The sequence below is a fragment of the Salmo salar genome, chromosome 06, assembly GCF_965601325.2.
Source record: "Salmo salar chromosome 06, fSalSal1, whole genome shotgun sequence".
Taxonomy (NCBI): Eukaryota; Metazoa; Chordata; class Actinopteri; order Salmoniformes; family Salmonidae; genus Salmo; species Salmo salar.
In genome coordinates this window covers 80,680,378-80,704,947 of record NC_138296.1, presented here as the reverse complement: position 1 = coordinate 80,704,947, position 24,570 = coordinate 80,680,378, and the positions used below count along the sequence as shown (strand labels likewise).

Sequence of the window (24,570 nt, the reverse complement as noted above, 5' to 3'; positions counted from 1 at the left end):
CTGGGTTTTTCACGCACACCACTTTCTCGTGTGTATCAAGAATGTTCCACCACAAAAATGACTTCCAGACAACTTGACACAACTGTGGGAAGCACTGAAGTCAACATGGGCCAGCATCCCTGTGGAACGCTTTTCAGAACTTGTAGAGTCCATGCCACGACAAATTGAGGCTATTCTGAGAGGGGGGGGGGGGCGTTCTTAATGTATTAGTAAGGCGTTCTTAATGTTTTGTAAACTCTGTATATACAGTGTGTGTATGTACAGTGCATTCGAAAAGTATTCAGACCCCTTCACTTTGTCCACATTTTGTTAGGTTACAGGCTTATTCTACAAATAAAAATTTAAAAATGTCAATCTACACACAATACCCCATAATGACAAAGAAAAATTGGTTTGTAGAAATTGTTGCTATTTTATTACAAAATAAAAAATAGATACATTATTTACATAAGTATTCAGACACTTTGCTTTGGAACTCGAAATTGAGCTCAGGGGCATCCTGTTTCATTTGATCATCCTTCTACAATGAGTCCACCTGTGGTAAATTCAATTGATTAGACATGATTTGGAAAGACACACACTCTGGTCTATATAAGGTCCCACAGTTGACAGTGCATGTCAGAGCAAAAACCAAGCCATGAGGTCAAATAAATTATCTGTAAAGCTCAGAGACAGGATTGTGTTGAGGCACAGATCTGGGGAAGGGTAACAAAACATTTTTGCAGCATTAAAGCTCCCCAAGAACACAGTGGCCTCCATCATCCTTAAATAGAAGAAGTTTGGACCCACCAAAACACTTCCTAGACCTGGCCGCCCGGCCAAACTGAGCAATCAGGGGAGAAGGGCCTTGGTCAGGGAGGAGACCAAGAACCCGATGGTCACTCAGAGAGCTCTAGAGTTCTTCTGTGGAGATGGAAGAACCTTCTCTGCAGCACTCGACCAATCAGGCCTTTATGGTACAATGGCCAGACGGAAGCCACTCCTCAGTAAAAGGCACGACAGCCCACTCAGAGTTTGCTAAAAGGCACCTAAGGACTCGCAGACCATGAGAAACAAGATTATCTGCTCTGATGAAACCAAGATTGAACTCTTTAGCCTGAATGCCAAGCGTCATGTCTGGAGGAAACCTGGGACCATCCCTACTGTGAAGAATGGTGGTGGCAGCATCATGCTGTGGGGATGTTTTTCAGCAACAGGGATTGAGAGAAAGATGAACGGAGCAAAGTACAGAGAGATCCTTGATGAAAACCTGCTCCAGAGCACTCAGGACCTCAGACTGGGGCGAAGGTTCACCTTCCAATAGGACAACAACCCTAAGCACACAGCCAAGACAATGCAGGAATGGCTTCAGGACAAGTCTCTGAATGTCCTTGAGTGGCCCAGCCAGAGCATGGACTTGAACGTGATTGAACATCTCTGGAGAGACCTGAAAATAGCTGAGCAGCAACGTTCCCCATCCAACCTGACAAAGCTTGACAGGATCTGTAGAGAAGAATGGGAGAAACTCCCCAATTACAGGTGTGCCAAGCTTGTAGCGTCATACCTAAGAAGAGTAAAGGCTGTAATTGCTGCCGAAGGTGCTTCAAGATTTATTTTTTTTCACCTTTATTTAACCAGGTAGGCTAGTTGAGAACAAGTTCTCATTTACAATTGCGACCTGGCCAAGATAAAGCAAAGCAGTTTGACACATACAACAACACAGAGTTACACATGGAGTAAAACAAACATACAGTCAATAATACAGTAGAAAAATAAGTCTATATACAATGTGAGCAAATGAGGTGAGATAAGGGAGGTAAAGGCAAAAAAGGCCATGGTGGCAAAGTACATACAATATAGCAAGTAAAACACTGGAATGGTAGATTTGCAGTGGAAGAAAGTGCAAAGTAGAAATAGAAATAATGGGGTGCAAAGGAGCAAAATAAATAAATAAATAAATACAGTAGGAGAAGAGGTAGTTGTTTGGGCTAAATTATAGATGGGCTATGTACAGGTGCAGTAATCGGTGCTGCTCTGACAGCTGGTGCTTAAAGCTAGTGAGGGAGATAAGTGTTTCCAGTTTCAGAGATTTTTGTACTTCGTTCCAGTCATTGGCAGCAGAGAACTGGAAGGAGAGGCGGCCGAAGGAGGAATTGGCTTTGGGGGTGACCAGTGAGATTTACCTGCTGGAGCGCGTGCTTCAGGTGGGTGCTGCTATGGTGACCAGCGAGCTGAGATAAGGGGGGACTTTACCTAGCAGGGTCTTGTAGATGACCTGGAGCCAGTGTGTTAGGCGACAAGTTTGAAGCAAGGGCCAGCCAACGAGAGTGTACTGGTCACAGTGGTGGGTAGTATATAGGGCTTTGGTGACAAAACGGATGGCACTGTGACAGACTGCATCCAATTTATTGAGTAGGGTATTGGAGGCTATTTTGTAAATTACATCGCCGAAGTCGAGGATCGGTAGGATGGTCAGTTTTACGAGGGTATGTTTGGCAGCATAAGTGAAGGATGCTTTGTTGCGAAATAGGAAGCCAATTCTAGATTTAACTTTGGATTGTCTAACCAGACACCTAGGTATTTGTAGTTGTCCACATATTCTAAGTCAGAACCGTCCAGAGTAGTGATGCTAGACGGGCGGGCAGGTAGGTGCAGGCAGCGATCGGTTGAAGAGCATGCATTTAGTTTTACTTGTATTTAAGAGCAGTTGGAGGCCACGGAAGGAGAGTTGTATGGCATTGAAGCTCATCTGGAGGGTTGTTAACACTGTGTCCAAAGAAGGGCCAGAAGTATACAGAATGGTGTCGTCTGCGTAGAGGTGCATCAGAGACTCACCAGCAGCAAGAGCGACATCATTGATGTAGACAGAGAAGAGAGTCGGCCCAAGAATTGAACCCTGTGGCACCCCCATAGAGACTGCCAGAGGTCCGGACAACAGGCCCTCCGATTTGACACACTGAACTCTATCAGAGAAGTAGTTGGTGAACCAGGCGATGCAATCATTTGAGAAACCAATGTATCGAGTTAAGGGTCTGAATACTTATGTAAATGTGATATCCTTTTTTTAAATAGAAATGAGCAAACATTTCTAAAAACCTGTTTTTGCTTTGTCATTATGGGGCATTGTGTGTAGATTGATGAAGAAAAAAACAATTTAATCAATTTTAGAATAAGGCTGTATTGAATCCTTTCCGAATGCACGGGTTATCATAAGTATTCACCCCCCTTGGATTTCTTCCCACATAAATTGTGCTACAAAGTGGGCTTAAATTTGATTTAAGTCATAATTGTAACTTGGCCACATTCATTGTATTCTTGGTAAGCAACTCCAGTGTAGATTTGGCCTTTTGTTTTAGGTTATTGTCCTGCTGAACGGTGAATTTGTCTCCCAGCGTCTGGTGGAAAGCAGACTGAAGCAGGTTTTCCTGTGCTTAGGTCCATCCCATTTATTTTTATGCTGAAAAACTCCCCAGTCATTCCCGATGTCAAGCATGCACATACCATGATGCAGCCACCACCCCTTCAAAATGTTTTTTTTTTTTTTTTTTTGCAGTATAACTTTAGGGCCTTGTTGCATGAAGGGTGCATGTTTTAGAATAGTTGTATTCTGTATGTTTGTTTTCTCCTTTTCACTCTGTCATTTAGGCCACTATTGTGGAGTCACTACAATGCTGTTGATCCATCCTCTTATTTTACTCCCATCAGTTATTGAACTCTGTAGCTGTTTTAATAACACCAATGGCCTCATGTTGACATCCCTGAGCAGTTTCATTCTTGTCCTGCAGCTCAGTTCAGTAGGTTGGCTGCATCTTAGTTGTGTCTGGGTGGTTTAATACATGATCCATAGCATAATTATTAACTTGACAATGCTTAAAGAGATATGCAATGTCTTCTTTGTTGGTGTTACCAATCTACCAATCACTGCCCTGATTTGAGGCTTTCGAAAATGCTCCCTGGTCTTTGTAACTGAATATGTTCTTGAAATTCAGTACCTTATATACATTAGATATGTCGAATTTGGTTAGAATTGAAAACGGCTGTTTGAAATGGAGATGTATTGAAACATGTCCTGATTCCATACAATTTAACAGAGATTATTATAGGCCTGTACATCTGTCGGTGTAAACGCACCCAGCGCGTAATGACCCATGCAAAGCCGAGGTCACGTATTATCCACATCAGCAACATAGTGTATCTCTATCTCACCAACTTTTGTCTAATCAAGATGTCATGACCTCATAACAAAGTTATAACAACCATTGTTGATTAGCAATAAAGCATGTTATCATACTGTACATACTGAGTGCAGGAGAAGTGCGTTTTGTAGAGTTTTTACTTCGACACGAATAGGCACATTCTAGCCCTCATTTGCCTACTTGAATTAGTTATTTCATCACATTATATGCGAGTCGGAATCAGTTCATGGAAATAAAAAGGTCAGTCTTTTTTTTTTATGTAGGTTTATAGGTTTCCTAAATTATTTGGTCCGATTATTTAACACCTCTTGTGACCAGACACGTATGATTGATTAGTTCCTCAGCGCAATAACTGGATAATCCATTCCCTTGTCTGTAACATCACTTAACGGATATTATTGATTAGCCCAGTCCTATAGGGCTGAGTAATCTTATTGCTCTGAATAAAGAGTCGCATTGGGAAAGTTGAGAGAGAGAGAGAGAGAGAGAGAGAGAGAGAGAGAGAGAGAGAGAGAGAGAGAGAGAGAGAGAGAGAGAGAGAGAGAGAGAGAGAGAGAGAGAGTAGGATACTGACCTCAAATAACTGATGCTTTTTTTGAAGGTGCCCAGTGCGCACTGCACATCATTGGTATGGGAGAGCGCCGTCCAGTGTGAAATGATTTGGTGAATTTAAAACCCATGGGCTGAAATACACAGATAAAAAAAGCTTTCAAGACTTTTCATATTTTAATTAACCTAGTCTCGTGGGACAAGTAATCAACGGGCCTTGAATACATTTAAAGATTGGGCAGGCGTTTAAATTTGTCAACAAAAATAATGAATTGCTCTAGGCCCATTTAGGTACTCTTCAATATCTTCCCGATGCAACAGCATGGACATGGAGTACGTATTTCTACTGAAAAGGATCACAACAGTGTCATTTATCTTACATCACAAAATGTAGACCTACAGAGTCCGGTCTTTATCGTCGTGTTTGATTTGAAAAGAGGTGGCTATGTTTTTGTGCCCCAAATGTGTGAATTCTGAGCACATTTGTGCCATATTTAAATTCACCTTGGTCATTAGACATCCCTTTCCGACAAACAGGTGATGAAAATTATGCTATTTCTTCATTTGGAGATCATTTACCGGTAACTACAGTGATTCACCCCAAAATAAGTGCCAGTTATGACGTGACGAGTCCGCAAAAAAACGGACCCGTGGCCGTGTTCCTCTCTCCCTCACACAACACACAGTCTCTATTTATTTCTCCCTCCCACCCTCCCTCCCTCTCTCTTTCTCCTCTCTCTCCCCCTCTCCCAGGAGAACCGGGGAGAGTTGACTGGAGGTAATCCCCGCCATGTGAGAGGGCGGCACTGGCTGTGGAGGCGGGTTGTTTTTTTCATTCAAATCCTGCTGCTCCTATAAAAAGCACAAGTCTGATAGGCAGAGGCTGAAAACAGATGGGAAAAGGTGACTGATACCATTGTCTCTATCTGCCTCCCTGTCTTGCCGGCCGGATATAATCGGCAGGGCGAGATGCAGGAGACTGCAGGTGTCCTGACGGTGCGGGCCCTGAAACACGCAGCCCTCTGTCTGGTTTTGCTGCCCCGTTTCCTCCTGGCAGCGCTGATGCTGTGGCTCCTGGACTTCCTGTGCATCAGGAGAAAGGTGCTGCTGAAGATGAGGGAGCAGGGCAGCAGCCGCGACGACCCGCCCGTCTGCGTCTCCGACTCCAACAAGATGTTCACCCTGGAGTCGCTCAGAGCCGTGTGGTATGGACAGAAATTAGACTTTTTCAAATCAGCGCACCTTGGATTTATCGCGCCCAACACAGAGGTGGTGCAGCTGAAGGACCGGCGCAGGGTCAGAGTCCTGGACTATGTGAAAGGGAGGAGACCTCTCATCCTCAACTTCGGCAGTTGCTCCTGACCACCGTTTATGACGCGCTTGGCCGCGTTTCAGCGCGTCGCGAGCCAGTACGCGGACATCGCTGACTCTCTGCTTGTATACATCGAGGAGGCGCATCCCTCGGACGGCTGGGTGAGCTCCGATGCGCCGTACCAGATACCCAAGCACTGTTGTCTAGAGGACAGACTGAAAGCCGCTCAGCTGATGCACTCTGAGGTGCCCTGCAGCAACGTGGTGGTGGATAATATGGACAACTCGTCAAACGCGGCGTATGGAGCCTATTTTGAGAGACTTTATATCCTGAGGGATGAGCGGGTCGTGTATCAGGGGGCCAGAGGACCAGAGGGCTACCGGATATCAGAGTTGAGGAACTGGCTCGCGCAATACCGGAACGATTTGGAGAATTCCAGAACAGTGGTGGTCCACGTTTAACTTAAAGACAACCATTACCTGCGGCGCGGAAAGTGTCCACACATCAAATAAGTACTCAGATGCTGCTACAAACACTTGACACACTGCACATATGCCTCTACATGTTGTTTTGGTTCAGAAGCGTTATAACAGGACGCAGACAGACATTGTACATGTTTATTATGATGTAAAACGCATGATAGGCTTTTCAGTTCGGCTGTCTTGTTCCTCATTTTTTGTTTGGTTCTTTGTTTTTGTAAGGATATGTCCTGTTGATTTGAACCTCTGCAACATTTTGACTTATTTCAGTTTGAGCATCATTTGATTATGATCACTTTATTTTTCTATGGCTCTACCTTGAAGGTGTGTGTGTGTGTGTGTGTGTGTGTGTGTGTGTGTGTGTGTCTGAAAGGCTAATACCTTTTACTCTAGTGTTGTTGTGAAGTTCAGTTTTTAAATGGTTTTAAACCAGAAAACTGATACTGATGTTATTTGATACTAGAGTACTTGGCGACTGGCAATGTCCTCAACAAAATGTTCTGTAAATTGTGTATATTTTACTGAACAAATATTTTTAATAAAATGTTAGAACACATTGATCTTATGACTCCTGAAAGCGCTTACTGACACATAGGTCAAGGCCTATTTATGTAATTCAAATCTTTTCAATTTAATTTTCCCACTTCATGTGCAAGTTCAATCATTGATTAGGCTGCAATGATTAGATGTACAAAAAAGTAGCAATAGTTCTGCCAGTTTCACCAAACAATTACATGATTAGTTGTGCTGCAAACATGATCAGACGTGCTGCAAACATGATCAGACGTGCTGCAAACATGATCAGACGTGCTGCAAACATGATCAGTTGTGCTGCAAACATGATCAGATGTGCTGCAAACATGATCAGATGTGCTGCAAACATGATCAGATGTGCTGCAAACATGATCAGTTGTGCTGCAAACATGATTAGATGTGCTGCAAACATGATTAGATGTGCTGCAAACATGATTATATGTGCTGCAAACATGATTAGTTGTGCTGCAAACATGATTAGTTGTGCTGCAAACATGATTAGATGTGCTGCAAACATGATTAGATGTGCTGCAAACATGATCAGATGTGCTGCAAACATGATCAGATGTGCTGCAAACATGATTAGATGTGCTGCAAACATGATTAGATGTGCTGCAAACATGAGTAGATGTGCTGCAAACATGAGTAGATGTGCTGCAAACATGAGTAGATGTGCTGCAAACATAATTAGATGTGCTGCAAACATGATCAGATGTGCTGCAAACATGATCAGATGTGCTGCAAACATGATCAGATGTGCTGCAAACATGATCAGATGTGCTGCAAACATGATCAGATGTGCTGCAAACATGATTAGTTGTGCTGCAAACATGATTAGTTGTGCTGCAAACATGATTAGATGTGCTGCAAACATGATCAGTTGTGCTGCAAACATGATTAGATGTGCTGCAAACATGATTAGATGTGCTGCAAACATGATTAGTTGTGCTGCAAACATGATTATATGTGCTGCAAACATGATTAGTTGTGCTGCAAACATGATTATATGTGCTGCAAACGTGATTAGTTGTGCTGCAAACGTGATTAGTTGTGCTGCAAACATGATTAGTTGTGCTGCAAACATGATTAGATGTGCTGCAAACATGATTAGTTGTGCTGCAAACATGATTAGTTGTGCTGCAAACGTGATTAGTTGTGCTGCAAACATGATTAGTTGTGCTGCAAACATGATTAGTTGTGCTGCAAACATGATTAGATGTGCTGCAAACATGATTAGATGTGCTGCAAACATGATCAGATGTGCTGCAAACATGATTAGATGTGCTGCAAACATGAGTAGATGTGCTGCAAACATGAGTAGATGTGCTGCAAACATGATCAGATGTGCTGCAAACATGGTCAGATGAGCTGCAAACATGATCAGATGTGCTGCAAACATAATTAGATGTGCTGCAAACATGATCAGATGTGCTGCAAACATGGTCAGATGAGCTGCAAACATGATTAGATGTGCTGCAAACATGATTAGTTGTGCTGCAAACATGTTCAGATGTGCTTCAAACATGATCAGATGTGCTGCAAACATGATCAGTTGTGCTGCAAACATGATCAGATGTGCTGCAAACATGATTAGATGTGCTGCAAACATGATTAGATGTGCTGCAAACATGATTAGATGTGCTGCAAACATGAGTAGATGTGCTGCAAACATGAGTAGATGTGCGGCAAACATGATTAGTTGTGCTGAAAACATGATTAGATGTGCTGCAAACATGATCAGATGTGCTGCAAACATGATTAGTTGTGCTGCAAACATGATCAGATGTGCTGCAAACATGATTAGATGTGCTGCAAACATAATTAGATGTGCTGCAAACATAATTAGATGTGCTGCAAACATGAGTAGATGTGCTGCAAACATGAGTAGATGTGCTGCAAACATGAGTAGATGTGCTGCAAACATGATTAGTTGTGCTGCAAACATGATTAGTTGTGCTGCAAACATGGTCAGATGAGCTGCAAACATGATCAGATGTGCTGCAAACATGATCAGATGTGCTGCAAACATGATCAGATGTGCTGCAAACATGATCAGATGTGCTGCAAACATGATTAGTTGTGCTGCAAACATGATTAGATGTGCTGCAAACATGATTAGATGTGCTGCAAACATGATTAGTTGTGCTGCAAACATGATTATATGTGCTGCAAACATGATTAGTTGTGCTGCAAACATGATTAGTTGTGCTGCAAACATGATTAGATGTGCTGCAAACATGATTAGTTGTGCTGCAAACATGATTATATGTGCTGCAAACATGATTATATGTGCTGCAAACATGATTAGTTGTGCTGCAAACATGATTAGTTGTGCTGCAAACATGATTAGTTGTGCTGCAAACATGATTAGATGTGCTGCAAACATGATTAGATGTGCTGCAAACATGATCAGATGTGCTGCAAACATGATTAGATGTGCTGCAAACATGATTAGATGTGCTGCAAACATGAGTAGATGTGCTGCAAACATGAGTAGATGTGCTGCAAACATGAGTAGATGTGCTGCAAACATGATCAGATGTGCTGCAAACATGGTCAGATGAGCTGCAAACATGATCAGATGTGCTGCAAACATAATTAGATGTGCTGCAAACATGATCAGATGTGCTGCAAACATGGTCAGATGAGCTGCAAACATGATTAGATGTGCTGCAAACATGATTAGTTGTGCTGCAAACATGTTCAGATGTGCTTCAAACATGATCAGATGTGCTGCAAACATGATCAGTTGTGCTGCAAACATGATCAGATGTGCTGCAAACATGATTAGATGTGCTGCAAACATGATTAGATGTGCTGCAAACATGATTAGATGTGCTGCAAACATGAGTAGATGTGCTGCAAACATGAGTAGATGTGCGGCAAACATGATTAGTTGTGCTGAAAACATGATTAGATGTGCTGCAAACATGATCAGATGTGCTGCAAACATGATTAGTTGTGCTGCAAACATGATCAGATGTGCTGCAAACATGATTAGATGTGCTGCAAACATAATTAGATGTGCTGCAAACATAATTAGATGTGCTGCAAACATGAGTAGATGTGCTGCAAACATGAGTAGATGTGCTGCAAACATGAGTAGATGTGCTGCAAACATGATTAGTTGTGCTGCAAACATGATTAGTTGTGCTGCAAACATGGTCAGATGAGCTGCAAACATGGTCAGATGAGCTGCAAACATGGTCAGATGAGCTGCAAACATGGTCAGATGAGCTGCAAACATGATTAGATGTGCTGCAAACATGATTAGATGTGCTGCAAACATGATCAGATGTGCTGCAAACATGATTAGATGTGCTGCAAACATGATTAGATGTATTGTGAATTACGTTTGTGGGGGTTGTCTGTGAATGACGGCTGTTTCACCAGTTTGAGAGAAGGTAAAAATGGTGTGATTTGAGGGGTGGGGACTTAGGGTTATGAAACAAGGCTATTGAACATATGATGGAATGCCAGGTAGAACCTGACCCAGGAGGGACTTATAATAATAATAATAATAATAATTTAATACAATTGTAAAGCACTTTTCATTATTCTTGTATAATCTCAAAGTGCATACAATAGAAAAGAAATCTATAAATATACAGTACCAGTCAAAAGTTTGGACACACCTACTCATTCGTTTCTTTATTTTTACTATTTTCTACATTGTAGAATAATAGTGAAGACATTAAAACTATGAAATAACACATATGGAATCATGTAGTAAACAAAAAATTGTTACACAAATCAAAATATATTTTATGTTTGAGATTTTTCAAAGTTGCCACCCTTTGCCTTGATGACAGCTTTGCACATTCTTGGCATTCTTTCAACCAGCATCATGAGGTAGTCACCTGGAATGCATTTAAATTAACAGGTGTGCCTTGTCAAAAGTTAATTTGTGGAATTTCTTTCCTTCTTAATGCATTTGAGCCAATCATTTGTGTTGTGACAAGGTAGGGTTGGTATACAGAAGATAGCTCTATTTGGTAAAATACCATATTATGGCAAGAACAGATCAAATAAGCAAAGAGAAAAGACTGTCCATCATTACTTTATGACATGAAGGTCAGTCAATCCGGAAAATTTCAAGAACTTTGAAACTTTCTTCAAGTGCAGTCGCAAAAACCATCAAGTGCTTTGATGAAACTGGCTCTCATGAGGACCGCCACAGGAAAGGAAGACCCAGAGTTACCTCTGATGCAAAGGACAAGTTCATTAGAGTTACTAGCCTAGAAATTGCAGCCCAAATAAATGCTTCACAGAGTTCAAGTAACAGACACATTTCAACATCAAGTGTTCAGAGGAGGCTGCGTGAATCAGGCCTTCATGGTCGAATTGCTGCAACGAAACCACTACTGAAGGACACCAATAAGAAGAAGAGACTTGCTTGGGTAAAGAAACATGAGCAATGGACATTAGACCAGTGGAAATCTGTCCTTTGGTCTGAGGAGTACAAATTAGATTTTTGGTTCCAACCGCTGTGTCTTTGTGAGATGGAGAGTAGGTGAACGAATGATCTCTGCATGTGTGGTTCCCACCGTGAAGCATGGAGAAGGTGGTGGGATGGTGCTTTGATGGTGACACTGTCAGTGATTTATGCAAAATTCAAGGCACACTTAACCAGCATGACTACCACAGCATTCTGCAGGATTTCACCATGGTTTGCGCTTAGTTGGACTATCATTTATTTTTCAACAGGAAAATGACCCAAAACACACCTCCAGGCTGTGTAAGGGCTATTTGACCCCAAGGAGAGTGACTGAGTGCTGCATCAGATGACCTGGCCTTCACAATTTTTATTTAACCTTTATTTAACTAGATAAGTCAGTTAAGAACAAATTCTTATTTACAATGATGTCCTACCAAAAGGCAAAAGGCCTCCTGCAGGGACGGTGGCCTGGGATTTAAAAAATTATAATAATAAATACAATATAAATATAGGACAAAACATACATCACAACAAGAGAGACACAACACTACATAAAGAGAGACCTAAGACAACAACATAACAAGGCAGCAAAACATGACAACACAGCATGGTAGCAAAACAACATGACAACAACATGGTAGCAACAACATGGTAGCAGCACAAAAACATGGTACAAACATTATTGGGCAAAGTCAAAAGCAAAGGTCAAGAAGGTAAAGACAACAATACATCATACATAGCAGCCACAACTGTCAGTAAGAGTGTCCATGATTGAGTCTTTGAATGAAGAGATTGAGATAAAACTGTCCAGTTTGAGCGTTTGTTACAGCTCGTTCCAGTTGCTAGCTGCAGCAAACTGAAAAGAGGAGCGACCCAGGGATGTGTGTGCTTTGGGGACCTTTAACAGAATGTGACTGGCAGAACGTGTGTTGTATGTGGAGGATGAGGGCTGCAGTAGATATCTCAGATGGGGGGAGTGAGGCCTAAGAGTGTTTTATAAATAAGCATCAACCAGTGGGTCTTGTGACAGGTATACAGAGATGACCAGTTTACAGAGGAGTATAGGTTGCAGTGATGTGTCCTATAAGGAGCATTGGTGGCAAATCTGATGGCCGAATGGTAAAGAACATCTAGCCGCTCGAGAGCACCTTTACCTGCCGATCTATAAATTATGTCTCCATAATCTAGCATGGGTAGATTGACCAACTCAATTGAGATGGTTTGGGATGAGTTGGACCGTAAAGGAAAGGAAAAGCAGCCAACAAGTGCTCAACATATGTGGGAACTCCTTCAAAACTGTTGGAAAAGCCTACCTCATAAAGCTGGTTGAGAGAGTGCCAAGAGTGTGCAAAGCTGTCATCAAGGCAAAGGGTGGCTACTTTGAAGAATCTCAAATATAAAATATATATTGACTTGTTTAACACTTTTTAGGGTTACATGATTCCATGTGTGTTATTTCATAGTTTTGATGTCTTCACTATTATTCTACAATGTAGAAAATAGTAAAATAAAGAAAAACCCTTGAATGAGTGTCCAAACTTTTGACTGGTGCTCTATTCGGAAGGTATTCAGACCCCTGCACTTTTTTCCACATTTTGTTACATTACAGCTTTATCCTAAAATGGATTAAATATATTTTTTCCCCTCATCAATCTACACACAAAAAAACAAATATCACATTTACTTAAGTATTCAGACCCTTAAATCAGTACCTTGTTGAAGCACCTCTCCAGAGATTTTCGATTGGGTTCAAGTCCATGCTCTGGCTGGGCTACTCAAGGACATTGAGACTTGTCCCTAAGCCACTCCTGTATTGTCTTGGCTGTGTGCTCTGGGTTGTTGTCCTGTTGGATGGTGAACCTTTGCCCCAGTCTGAGGTCCTAAGTGCTCTGGAGCAGGTTTTCATCAAGTATCTCTCTGTACTTTGCTCCGTTCATCTTTCCCTCAATCCTGACTAGTCTCCCATTCCCTGCCGTTAAAAAACATCCCACCGCATGATGTTGCCACCATCATGCTTCACCGTAGGGATGGTATTGGCCAGGTGACGAGCGGTGCCTGGTTTCCTTCAGACGTAACGCTTGGCATTCAGGCCAAAGAGTTCAACCTTGGTTTCATCAGACCAGATAATCTTGTTTCTCATAGTCAGAGTCCTTTAGGTGCCTTTTGGCAAACTCCAAGCATGCTGTCGTGCCTTTTCCTGAGGAGGGCTTTGGTCTGGCCACTGTACCATAAAGGCCTGATTGGTGGAGTGCTGCAGAGATGGTTGTCCTTCTGGAAGGTTCTCCCATCGCCACAGAGGAATTCTGGAGCTCTGTCAGAGTGACCATTGGGTTCTTGGTCACCTCCCTGACCAAGGCCCTTCTCCCCCGATTGCTCAGTTTGGCAACACCACCAGCTATAGGAAGAGTCTTGGTGGTTCTAGCAAGGTTCCAAACTTCTTCCACTTAAGCATGATGGAAGCCACTGTGTTCTTGGGGACCTTCAATGCTGCAGACATTCTTTGGTACTTTTCCCAGATTTGTGCCTCGACACAATCCTTTCTTTGAGCTCTACGAACAATTCCTTCGACTTCATGGCTTGGTTTTTGCCCTGACATGCACTGTCAACTGTGGGACCTCATGTCCAATCAATTGAATTTACCACAGGTGGACTCCAAATCAAGTTGTAGAAACATCTCAAGGATGATCAACGGAAACAGGATGCACCTGAGCTCAATTTTGAGTATCATAGCAAAGGGTCTGAATGCTTAGGTAAATAAGGTGTTTTTTTTCCATTTTTAATACATTTGAAAAAAAATGTAAAAACCTGATTTCGCTTTGTCATTATGGTGTTTTATAGTTAGATTGCTGAAAATTATAATTTTTAAATCCATTTTAGAATAAGACTAACGTAACAAAATGTGGAAAAAGTCAAGGGGTCTGAATACTATCCGAAAGCACTGTATATGCTTGGTTTGGAGTTATTTGGCAACATTAGTTGAGTGATACAAACCTTAGAATGTCTTAGATATCAAATCATATATTGGCTGTATGATGTGACTATAGGATATTGATGATTTCAAAAATGTTCAAAAAATGCTTACGCTCTGTTCCTTACCTCAGGCTACACGCGCTGTTCTCTCATCTAGTGATCATATTTTCACCCATAAGACTATTCTCAGTTTAATCTTTTCATTACTAATATGCAACATTTGATTCGGAATGGACCATTATGAACGGGGCAGGGGAATAAAGACTTGTCATCCGTATGCACTCAAATAGGGAATGGAGGTCACTTTCCTGTTTTTCAATCATACTCCGGCTTTATAGCAGAGCATGTGCTTAAATGCAGCTCAGATCCTCCTCGTTTTAGTGGCAAGTGGCAACCATCAACATTCTGCTTTCACATGGAATTGCATATAGAAATGTCTGGTTTTATAAGAACAAAGCCTATTTCACTCCATGCATCAGACACTGTTTGAGGAGCAGGCAGCCTCTCGTTGAGTGACAGGTGATATTGCGCCCATACTGTGTATGTCATGGGCTCGCCAATCCTGTTCCTGCAGCTACCCAATGCTTCATTTGGTAAACCAAGTGAAATATGTTCGGGAACATCGATAGCAACATGTTTTCACTACTAAACATATTTCATAAAAAAAACGGTTCTCTCTGCGCGCTAGAGATAGGAATGAAGGAGAGAGAGGAGATGTAAACACACAGTGGTGATATAATGTATTCTGTTTATAAAGTAATGTGTCAGCCTATTAATTATAGAAATATATTTAAAAAAATACCCTATTACTTTGCTATTCAAAATCAAATTCACTATAATTGTTGGCTAACTCAAAGCAGCCCTGCACAATCAATAAACCGGCAGCACAATCAATGAACCAACAGCATTGCCTAGGGCTATACGTTCTCTCTCAGAATCATGGATAGAAAGTTGAGCATAGCATAAGATAATCAGTCCATACAGTATGCATAATAATACAGTCCACACTTAAAGGCGATTACTAGAATTTGTTTAATTTTGGAGTACAGGCTAGAGCAACTATGTACCAAAGACATCTTAAATCTATGTTTTTAAAATGTTTTTCTGCCGTTATAAAATGCGGTAGGCTAAGTATTGTAGGCTGTATCTGCAGAATCAGTATTTTAATTTGTTTAAATTTTTTCCAGTTTTGAGCTCATATATAGGCATATGCTTATCCATCAGCTCTAATATGTGTATGGGTGTTTTGAATGAATCATCACGTTAGAAAGTGCTGTCCATTTTTGTTGTGTTAGGCTTTGAAACAACATCCACAATGACCATGTTTTCCGCTCAGTTTCAACCTTTTGTTGAACTTCTTTCTCAGATTGATCAATTACAGTGAGATGAGTTTTAAAAGCATGATAATGTTTTGATGAGTGTGTGATGTGATTTTCGATAGCATTTGCGTTGATGTCGGAGTGGTTAGAGGGACAATAATATCCCTAAGTATCCATTAGTGACCTAATGGTCATTAGAGAGTTGGGTACTGAACGTATGTCCAGAGTACATAAAAGGAGATTACCGTGACTGTGGTCAGTATTTGTGGAAAACAGCAAGACCGCCACTCCTGCCATGGGCACGGGGCTTTTCCAGATATTTATAAGCAGGTGGAGATGTTTCATTGAGTCGGTAGAAATCACAATTTCTGAGCCACGATTTGGTCAAGTATATTTGTCCCAGGTCATTTTCACTGATCAACTTGTACTTGTTTGTTAGAGACTGCGCATTAAACAGTGTCAGACTTAAGGGGGCCTGATTGAGAGGCGATGCATGAACTTTACTGATCACAGAGAGTCAGAATATGTGCTGCTGCATATGTAGCAGTGTGATGTTGTTCCCCTAGATTATGCACCAAGTTGCACACAAGGATCAATTAAAATAGGCCAGGTCAAGAGGGGATGTTAATAATTTGATAGTAATAATTCTATGTGTTTTTTATTTAATTACAGCTGCATAGCTAATGTTATTCTTTGGTGTACAAACACTTTTTCATATCAATATTGTACATACATGTGATTGTAAAAGTTTAGTATATTTTGGTTTGGCCCATCGCGGGTTATCTGTATTTCCGTACTCCCTTATTGTTCTCTTTTGCCTGACCTTCGGCTAGCAAGGTATGTTGTCCTTGGCGAAATTGTTTAAAATAAAACTGTCGTAATGTTACACAATGTACTGTTATGCTACCATAAGTTAGTTACAATGTGAACAATATAAAGATTTATGTTAACAAGTTTCACCGAGCTCGCTAACTAGGGTATCTATGTTAACTTGTGGTTACTTGGGACAGTGTTTGAGTGAGTGTCCTTGTGCTTGCGCAGGTGCCGGAGAGCTGTGACTGCGCCAAGGGCTAAAGTATTGTGTGTTGTTTCTTCGTGTGCAGGGTGAATAAAAAGAATTCAACCAGCAGACCTTCAGTTGTGGCAGTATCCTAATTAAAAGTACACAACGCAGAACGAACCACGCTACAAACTGGTGCCGCGACCTGCCGATTGGTCAGCTCAAGTGGTGATGGTTTGCTAGAAGTGAATATATACTGTAAATAGTGAAGGTGAATGTAGCATATTCACTAGATAAGGGTATTGGTGTTTATTTGCATGTTTTGAAGGAATTTGTTTATTGCAATTTTTGTTGTTGTATTTGAATGCAGTAAATTACATAGTATTTTAGTGCTCTATTGAGCCATGGAAGACTCAAGTCCATAAGATGAGATATGCTGGGGATTTTAGTGTGAGTAGAGGGAGGGATGTCCTTGCATTTACACCATTTGTACAGTCAGCTCCTGGGAGTAGAGTGTTTGCTAGTCCTGAGTTTACAAGCACTGGGAGGGGTAGGCTGTTTACTCCACCTGACCAGGGTATCCCACCTCTGTCTTTTAATGTACCATCATCCCCAGTCCTCAGTAATAATGGGACACCTCCGAGTCAGCTTAGTGACCTTAACTTCTCTAGGGTAGGGGGCAGTATTTTGACGTCCGGATGAAAGGTGTGCCCAAATTAAACTGCCTGCTACTCAGGCTCAGAAGGTAGGATATGCATATTATTAGTCGATTTGGATAGAAAACACTCCGATGTTTCTAAAACTGTTTGAATGAGGTCTGTGAGTATAACAGAACTCATATGGCAGGCAAAAACCTGAGAAAAATACAACCAGGAAGTGTGGAAATCTGAGGTTTGTAGTTTTTTCAAGTGCTTGCCTATACAGTATACAGTGACTTAGGGTTCATTTTGCACTTCCTAAGGCTTCCACTAGATGTCAACAGTCTTTAGAATGTTGTTTCATGCTTCTACTGTGAATATGGAGCGAACAAGAGGGCCTGGAGTCAGATGAGTGAGGAAATGACATGAGCTCAGAGGCGCGCACTTACGTGAGTGTGTGCTGTGTTCCTTTTCTTTTCTGAAGACATTGGAATTGTCCGGGTGGAATATTACTGAAGATTTATGTTAAAAACATCCTAAAGATTGATGCTATACATCGTTTGACATATTTCTACGAATGTAAATAGAACTTTTTTTGACTTTTTGTCGTGACATTTTCGCACGCTTCCTGCATTTGGAGTAGTGGACTGAACGCGTGAACAAAAAGGAGGTATTTGGACATAAATGGACTTTATCGAACAAAACAAACATTTATTGTGGACCTGGGATTCCTCGGAGTGCATTCTGATGAAGATCATCAAGGTAAGTGAATATTTATAATATTATTTCTGAGTTTTATTGACTCCACAAAATGGCGGGTTTGGTTTCGTGTCTGAACGCTGTACTCAGATTATTAAAGTGTGCTTTCGCTGTAAAGTTTTTTTTTAAAATCTGACACAGCGGTTGCATTAAGGAGAAGTGTATCTGTAATTCTTTGAATTACAGTTTAATATTTTATCAACGTTTATGATGAGTATTTCTGTAAATTGATGTGCTCATTCACCGGAAGTTTTGGGAGGCAAAACATTTCTGAACATTACACGCCAATGTTAATGGGGTCTTTGGATATAAATATGAACTTTATCGAGCAAAACATACATGTATTGTGTAACATGAAGTCCTATGAGTGCCATCTGATGAAGATCATCAAAGGTTAGTGATTAATTTTAGCTGTATTTCTGGTTTTTGTGACGCCTCTCCTTGCTTGGAAAATGGCTGTGTGGTTTTTCTTGTTTAGGTGCTGTCCTAACATAATCTAATGATATGCTTTCGCCGTAAAGCCTTTTTGAAATCGGACAATGTGGTTGGATTAACGAGAAGTGCATCTTTAAAATGGGATATTATAGTTCTATTTTTTCAATGAATTTTCAATTATGAGATTTTTGTTGTTTTGAATTTGGCGCCCTGCTATTTCACTGGCTGTTGAATAGTGTGTCCCGCAGGTGGGACGGTCACGTCCCACATACCCCAGAGAGGTTAAGCAGATTGGTTCAGAGATAGGAGAATCTATCAGAGCGAGTTTACTGCAGCCTGGGGCTTCAAGTCTTTCTCCTGCCCATTCCCCTCAACAACCCCAGCAGTTTCCCCTGCCTGAGCAATGTGGGTCAAGTTTTATTAATGCGTCCAAGCTGAATCTGGTTGTGAAGTCAGATGTTAGTGCTCCACCTTTCTTTAGGGGTGATGGCTCAGATAAGTACTCTGTCCTGGTGTGGGAGGAGCTAATGGCAGTCTACCTAGAGAAGAGGGGTTACACTGGGTCTGAGAATGTTGGGGAGGTGATGTCTAGGCTCATGGGGAGGGCATGGGATGTGACCAAAGTCTGGATGCGTAACAACCCTGTTGTCACAGATGTTAAGGCAGTGTTCAGTGTTCTCAAGCAACATTTTGGGGATACTGTCTGCTCAGGTATGCCGTTAGCTGATTTCTATTCAATGAAACCATATGCTAATGAGGGTCCACTAGATTTCTGGATTAGGCTTAACAAAGCTGCAGAGGCAGCTTAACAGTACCTTGTAAGTGAGGGTAGAATCTTGCCCAGTCAGTGCTCAGAGTTGGCAGTCATGTTTGTACGCAACTGTCCTGATAAAGAGTTGGCCCAAGTGTTCAAATGCAAACCCCTTCATGACTGGACAGCCAGTGAGGTACAGGATCGTTTGGATTAACTGTTAAGGGAGCGTAAAGCATGCAGAACACAACTTTCACAGCAGGTGGCTGCTGTCTTTGACTCCCCCCAGGAGGAAGTGGATCCTGTGAGCAGACCTAATGTGTCATATTTTTCTCAATGTGGCTGTGAACCAGAACAGGTCCTATCTGTATCTGAGGGTGGGACATGAAAGATATGTTTTGAGTATGTTAGAGAAGGCTCTTGTCAGCAATACTCAGTCTGTGAACAGAGGGCCCCGTAAACAGTTCCCCAAACGTCAGCGTGAGTGCGCTGTCTGTGGAAGCACTAATCACTGGACCAAAGCTCACTGTTAGATGCACCAACTGTGTTTCAAGTGCTTCTCTCCAGGCCACATGAGCTTTGACTGTAGTGAGACTAGGCAGCGACAGAGCCCTGGATGTGGACAGACTGGCAGGTCTCAGGAAAACTAGAAAGCCTCCATTCTGAGGAGGGCAATCTTATTTTTCGTCCACTGATGATGATATCCAATCTGTTTATTCTTATTTTTGTGAGTCAGTACCCAAGAACAACACAGTAATTTTTCAGAACACAATGAGAATTACTCAGAATGACAGTTTGTTTTACACCACCGTGCTAGTACAGGATAAAGTTGAGCTGAAGGGGATGTTAGATAGTGGCTCCATGGCTACAACTCTGCACGCAAATATTGTAACTCGGTTGAGGGAGGCAGGAGTGGTGGAGGGGAACTTTCTAGCTCCTTCAGACATCATCCTGGTGGGTTGTGGTGGGACGCAAACTAGCCCAGTGGGCATGTGTGACTTAAAAATACAGCTTTATGGCTTCAGTTATGTAGTCCCAGTGCTTATTGTAGATGGGCAGGTTGATGAACTCATTGTGGGTACTAACGTGTTGAAGTCTCTGATTAGACAGTTCAAATCAAATGACAGCTACTGGCGGGTGGTGGGTACGCCAGGTCCTTCTGGCCAGTGTGATGACAGCCAGTTCCTGCGTCTCCTATCAAATCTGGAGAGATGGAGAGGAGACTCCATCCCAGATAAAGTGGGCACCATTAAGTTGAAGAGAGCATTAACGCTCCAACCCATGAGTGAGCATCTGGTGTGGGGCCGCCTTCCCCCAAAGACAAAACTCTCTGTGGGCAGTACTGTTGTTGTCGAGCCCAGCACGTCTCGTTGTGTGAATCGACACATATTAATAGGGAGAGTAGTTATGCCTCTGTGGGGGGATGGATGGCTCCCTATGAAGATTGTGAATCCAACAACTTTGCCAGTTACCCTGAGACGAAATGCTAAAGTGGCGGATGTGTACCCTTGTATTGCATTGGAGGAGTTTGATGATGTCAAGCAGCAAACAGCTTACCAGAATGTGGCAAAAGTACAATGTGACAGCTCACATGGCAGTCTTACAGCTAAGAGTTCAGTTGGTGGCAGTGTAGTTAATGGTAACAGTACATTGAGCAATCTTGGACTTCAAGGCCTGTCTGTTGAGGAGTGTCCAGTTTCACAGTTCTGGAAAGACAAACCTGTCAGTTTAATTGAGAAGTATGACACAGTGTTCTCTAGACATAGCCTGGATTGTGGAGAGGCAAAAGAGTTCTGCCATCGCATACGGCTGACTGATGACCGCCCATTTCGATTACCTTATCGTAGGCTTTCTCCAGCTCATTACCAAAAACTCAGGGAAACACTGGACATGGAGGAAAAAGAAATCGTCAGAAAATGCAGCAGCGAGTATGCCTCACCATTGGTGCTGGTATGGAAAAAGAATGGGGACTTGCGTCTATGTACTGACTTTAGGTGGTTAAACGCCCACACAGTAAAGGATGCTCATCCCCTGCCTCATCAGGCTGATGTACTGGCTGAACTGGGAGGTAATGCCTTCTTCAGCACAATGGACTTGACATCAGGGTACTACAATGTGCCACTGCATGAAGAGGATAAGAAATACACTGCCTTTTCCTCTCCTTTAGGTCTGCACGAGTACACCTCAAGGCCTTTGCAACATCCCAGCTACTTTTATGAGAATGATGCTGACCATCTTTGGGGACCAAAACTTTCTAAGTCTCCTTTGCTTTTTGGATGATCTGATGGTTTTTGCTAAGACGGAGGAAGAGAGTCTGCAGAGATTTGAGATGGTTTTTCAGCGGTTGCAGGAGCACAATCTTAAACTGTCTTTGTCTAAGTGCAAGTTTTTGAGGAGGTCTGTTAAGTTTTTGGGCCACATAATTTCTCAGGAGGGTATAGCCACTGACCCTGCTAAGGTTCAAACCATTTTAAATGTGACTGAGAGTGAGATGATGGAAGCTGGTATGGTAGTATACTATCAACACTACATTGAGAATTTTCCATGGCTGCTAGGCCATTGTTTCAGCTGACTACAGGTCAGAAGAAGCCCAGGAGAGGCAAGGGCAGAAAGAGGCCTGATCCCTCTCGCAGGCTCACTGCTGCAGACTGGACTGCCAAATGTCAACTCGCTTTTGAAGCTTTGAAAGCAGCACTAGTTGACCAGGCACAGCTGGCTCATCCAGATTTTTCTCAGCCATTTTTACTTTCTGTTGATGCATCTACTAGTGGTTTGGGAGCTGTACTATCCCAAGTGCAAGATGGGAAGGCCATAGCCAGGCCAATAGCTTTTGCTAGTAAATCTCTTAATCATGCACAATCCAAGTATCCTGCTCACCGGCTGGAATTTCTAGCCATGAAATGGGCCATTCATGATAAATTCAGCCATTGGCAGCGAGGGCATAAGTTTAGTGTATGGACCGACAACAATCCACTCAAATATATTCTTACAAAGCCGAGACTTGATGCATGTGAGCAGAGATGGGTTGCAAAGCTGGCACCATTTGATTTTGATATCCAGTACATACCAGGGCCCAAGAATGTCGTTGCTGATGCTTTGAGCAGAGAGCCATTTGTCCGCTCCAAAGTTCTGCACCGACTGACAAGAATTCCATATGATGTCCTGCTGGAGGAAGCCAGAGGCCTTCGAGTGGATGATGTACAAGACATGTTCCGCCTCTCCTGTGAGCAGCCCGAGGCTGGCTGTAGAACGTCTATGGCTCCTGGGAGTGAGTTGAGTAGAGCTGGAGACGATGTCAGTGGGTTGGTTTCCTGTGAAGAGGCATCTGCTGTCCTCCATGCCCATCGCCGATGGGATGATGGTGCCACAGTGAGGGCAGTTTCACATGTGCAGCACCTTGAGAAGTTGATGTCCATGGGTCAGAGCCCTTTACCTGTCCTTACACACAAGGAGCTGTATGATAACCAGTCACTGGATCCTATCATCAGCAGAGTCATGTTCTTTGTAGATAGAGGCCGGCGCCCATCTAGGAGAGAGCGAGTCTTTGAAGCTAAAGAAACAGTTCATACTCTAAGACAGTGGGGAAAACTCACCATGCGGTTAGTGATTCTGTATCGTGTCTCAAAACACCCAGTGAGTAAGAAGAAAATATTCCAGTATGTAATACCTGTGTCTTTGAGAAGCCTTGTGTTGAAGGGAGTTCATGATGATGCTGGTCATCAGGGTCAGCAGCGCACATTGTGGCTCACGAGACAGAGGTTTTACTGGGAATCTATGGAGAAGGATGTCAAGGAATACGTGGCCCACTGTAAGAGATGTATTTCAACATTGAGTCTCAAAATTACTACCGTAAATTCCAGACTATAAGCCGCAACTTTTTTCCCACGCTTTGAACGTCGCGGCTTAAACAATGACGCGGCTAATATATGGATTTTTCCCGCTTTCAAATTTGTGGGTCCTGACAGCGTGGAGCATTGTCAAAAAATCCACTATCATCAACGGGTTTCGAAAGGCTGGACTGCTGCGTGTTGAAGAGGGCTCAGCGGAGGATTTGGCTCCAGATGAAAATGACGAGAGCGACATTGAAAACGATCCAATATCGGATGAAGCAATTCTGAGGCTATTCAACTCCGACACCGAAGGAGATGGTTTCAGTGCACAGGAGGAGGAAGATAGTGACCAATGACTTTCTTGGTAGGCTATTGTTTACTGCTAATTTTTCATTTTTTGTTACAAGCCGCGTTTCGTTGAAGCCTATTTATTTTTGTTACAAGCCGTGTTTCGTTAAAGCCTGTGTAAAGTTCATTTGTTTCAATGTACTGGTAGGCACCTGCGGCTTATAGACATGTGCGGCTTATTTATGTTCAAAATTTAAAAATAAAAAAATTCAGTGGGTGCGGTTTATATTCAGGTGCGCTTAATAGTCCGGAAATTACGGTAGATTAAAATGATCAGTACTTGATTACCTACACAAAAACAAAAGAGAAAAAAAGCACATTAAAACAACACAAATTCCAAATAAAATAGCTGAGCAATCAGCCTAGGCTTCCATAAGTGTGCCATGGCAACCCACAAAATTATGACCACACATTTCTATACAATGGAGTGTGTACTTGCAAGTATTATTAATATCACCAGCATTTTGTAGATTATATATGATCTCTTACACATATGAACATACAAGTAACTGCCAAACTAATGGAGAAAATGAGGATACAGGTGCTTCCACACAGGTGTAGTTCCTGAGTTAATTAAGCAATTAACATCCCGTCATGCTTAGGGTCATGTATAAAAATGCTGGGCAGGCCATTATTTTGGCTACCATGGCTATGCCCCAATAGGATGACAATGCCCCCCATCAAATCAAAGTTTATTTGTCACATGCGCCGAATACAACAGGTGTAGACCTTACAGTGAAATGCTTACTTACAGGCTCTAACCAATAGTGCAAAAAAAAGGTATGTGTGTGTGTGTGTGTGTGTGTGTGTAAGTAAAGAAATCAAACAACAGTAAAAATACATTTGTAAATAACAGTAGCAAGGCTATATACAGACACCGGTTAGTCAAGCTTATTGAGGTAGTATGTACATGTAGGTATGGTTAAAGTGACTATGCATAAATGATGAACAGAGTAGCAGTAGATTAAAAAGAGGGGTTGGCGGGTGGTGGGACACAATGCAGATAGCCTGGTTAGCCAATGTGCGGGAGCAC

At 42.2% G+C, this 24,570-nt stretch overlaps 1 protein-coding gene across 1 annotated transcript; it reads left to right on the top strand.

Annotated features, from left to right (window-relative positions):
- Window positions 1-5,538: 5,538 nt before the first annotated feature.
- On the top strand, window positions 5,539-7,075 carry dio3b (iodothyronine deiodinase 3b). The gene has a single exon (XM_014205873.3). The coding sequence runs from the start codon at window positions 5,694-5,696 to the stop codon at window positions 6,495-6,497; it is 804 nt and encodes a 267-aa protein (XP_014061348.1). The 5' UTR covers window positions 5,539-5,693; the 3' UTR covers window positions 6,498-7,075.
- Window positions 7,076-24,570: the final 17,495 nt, after the last annotated feature.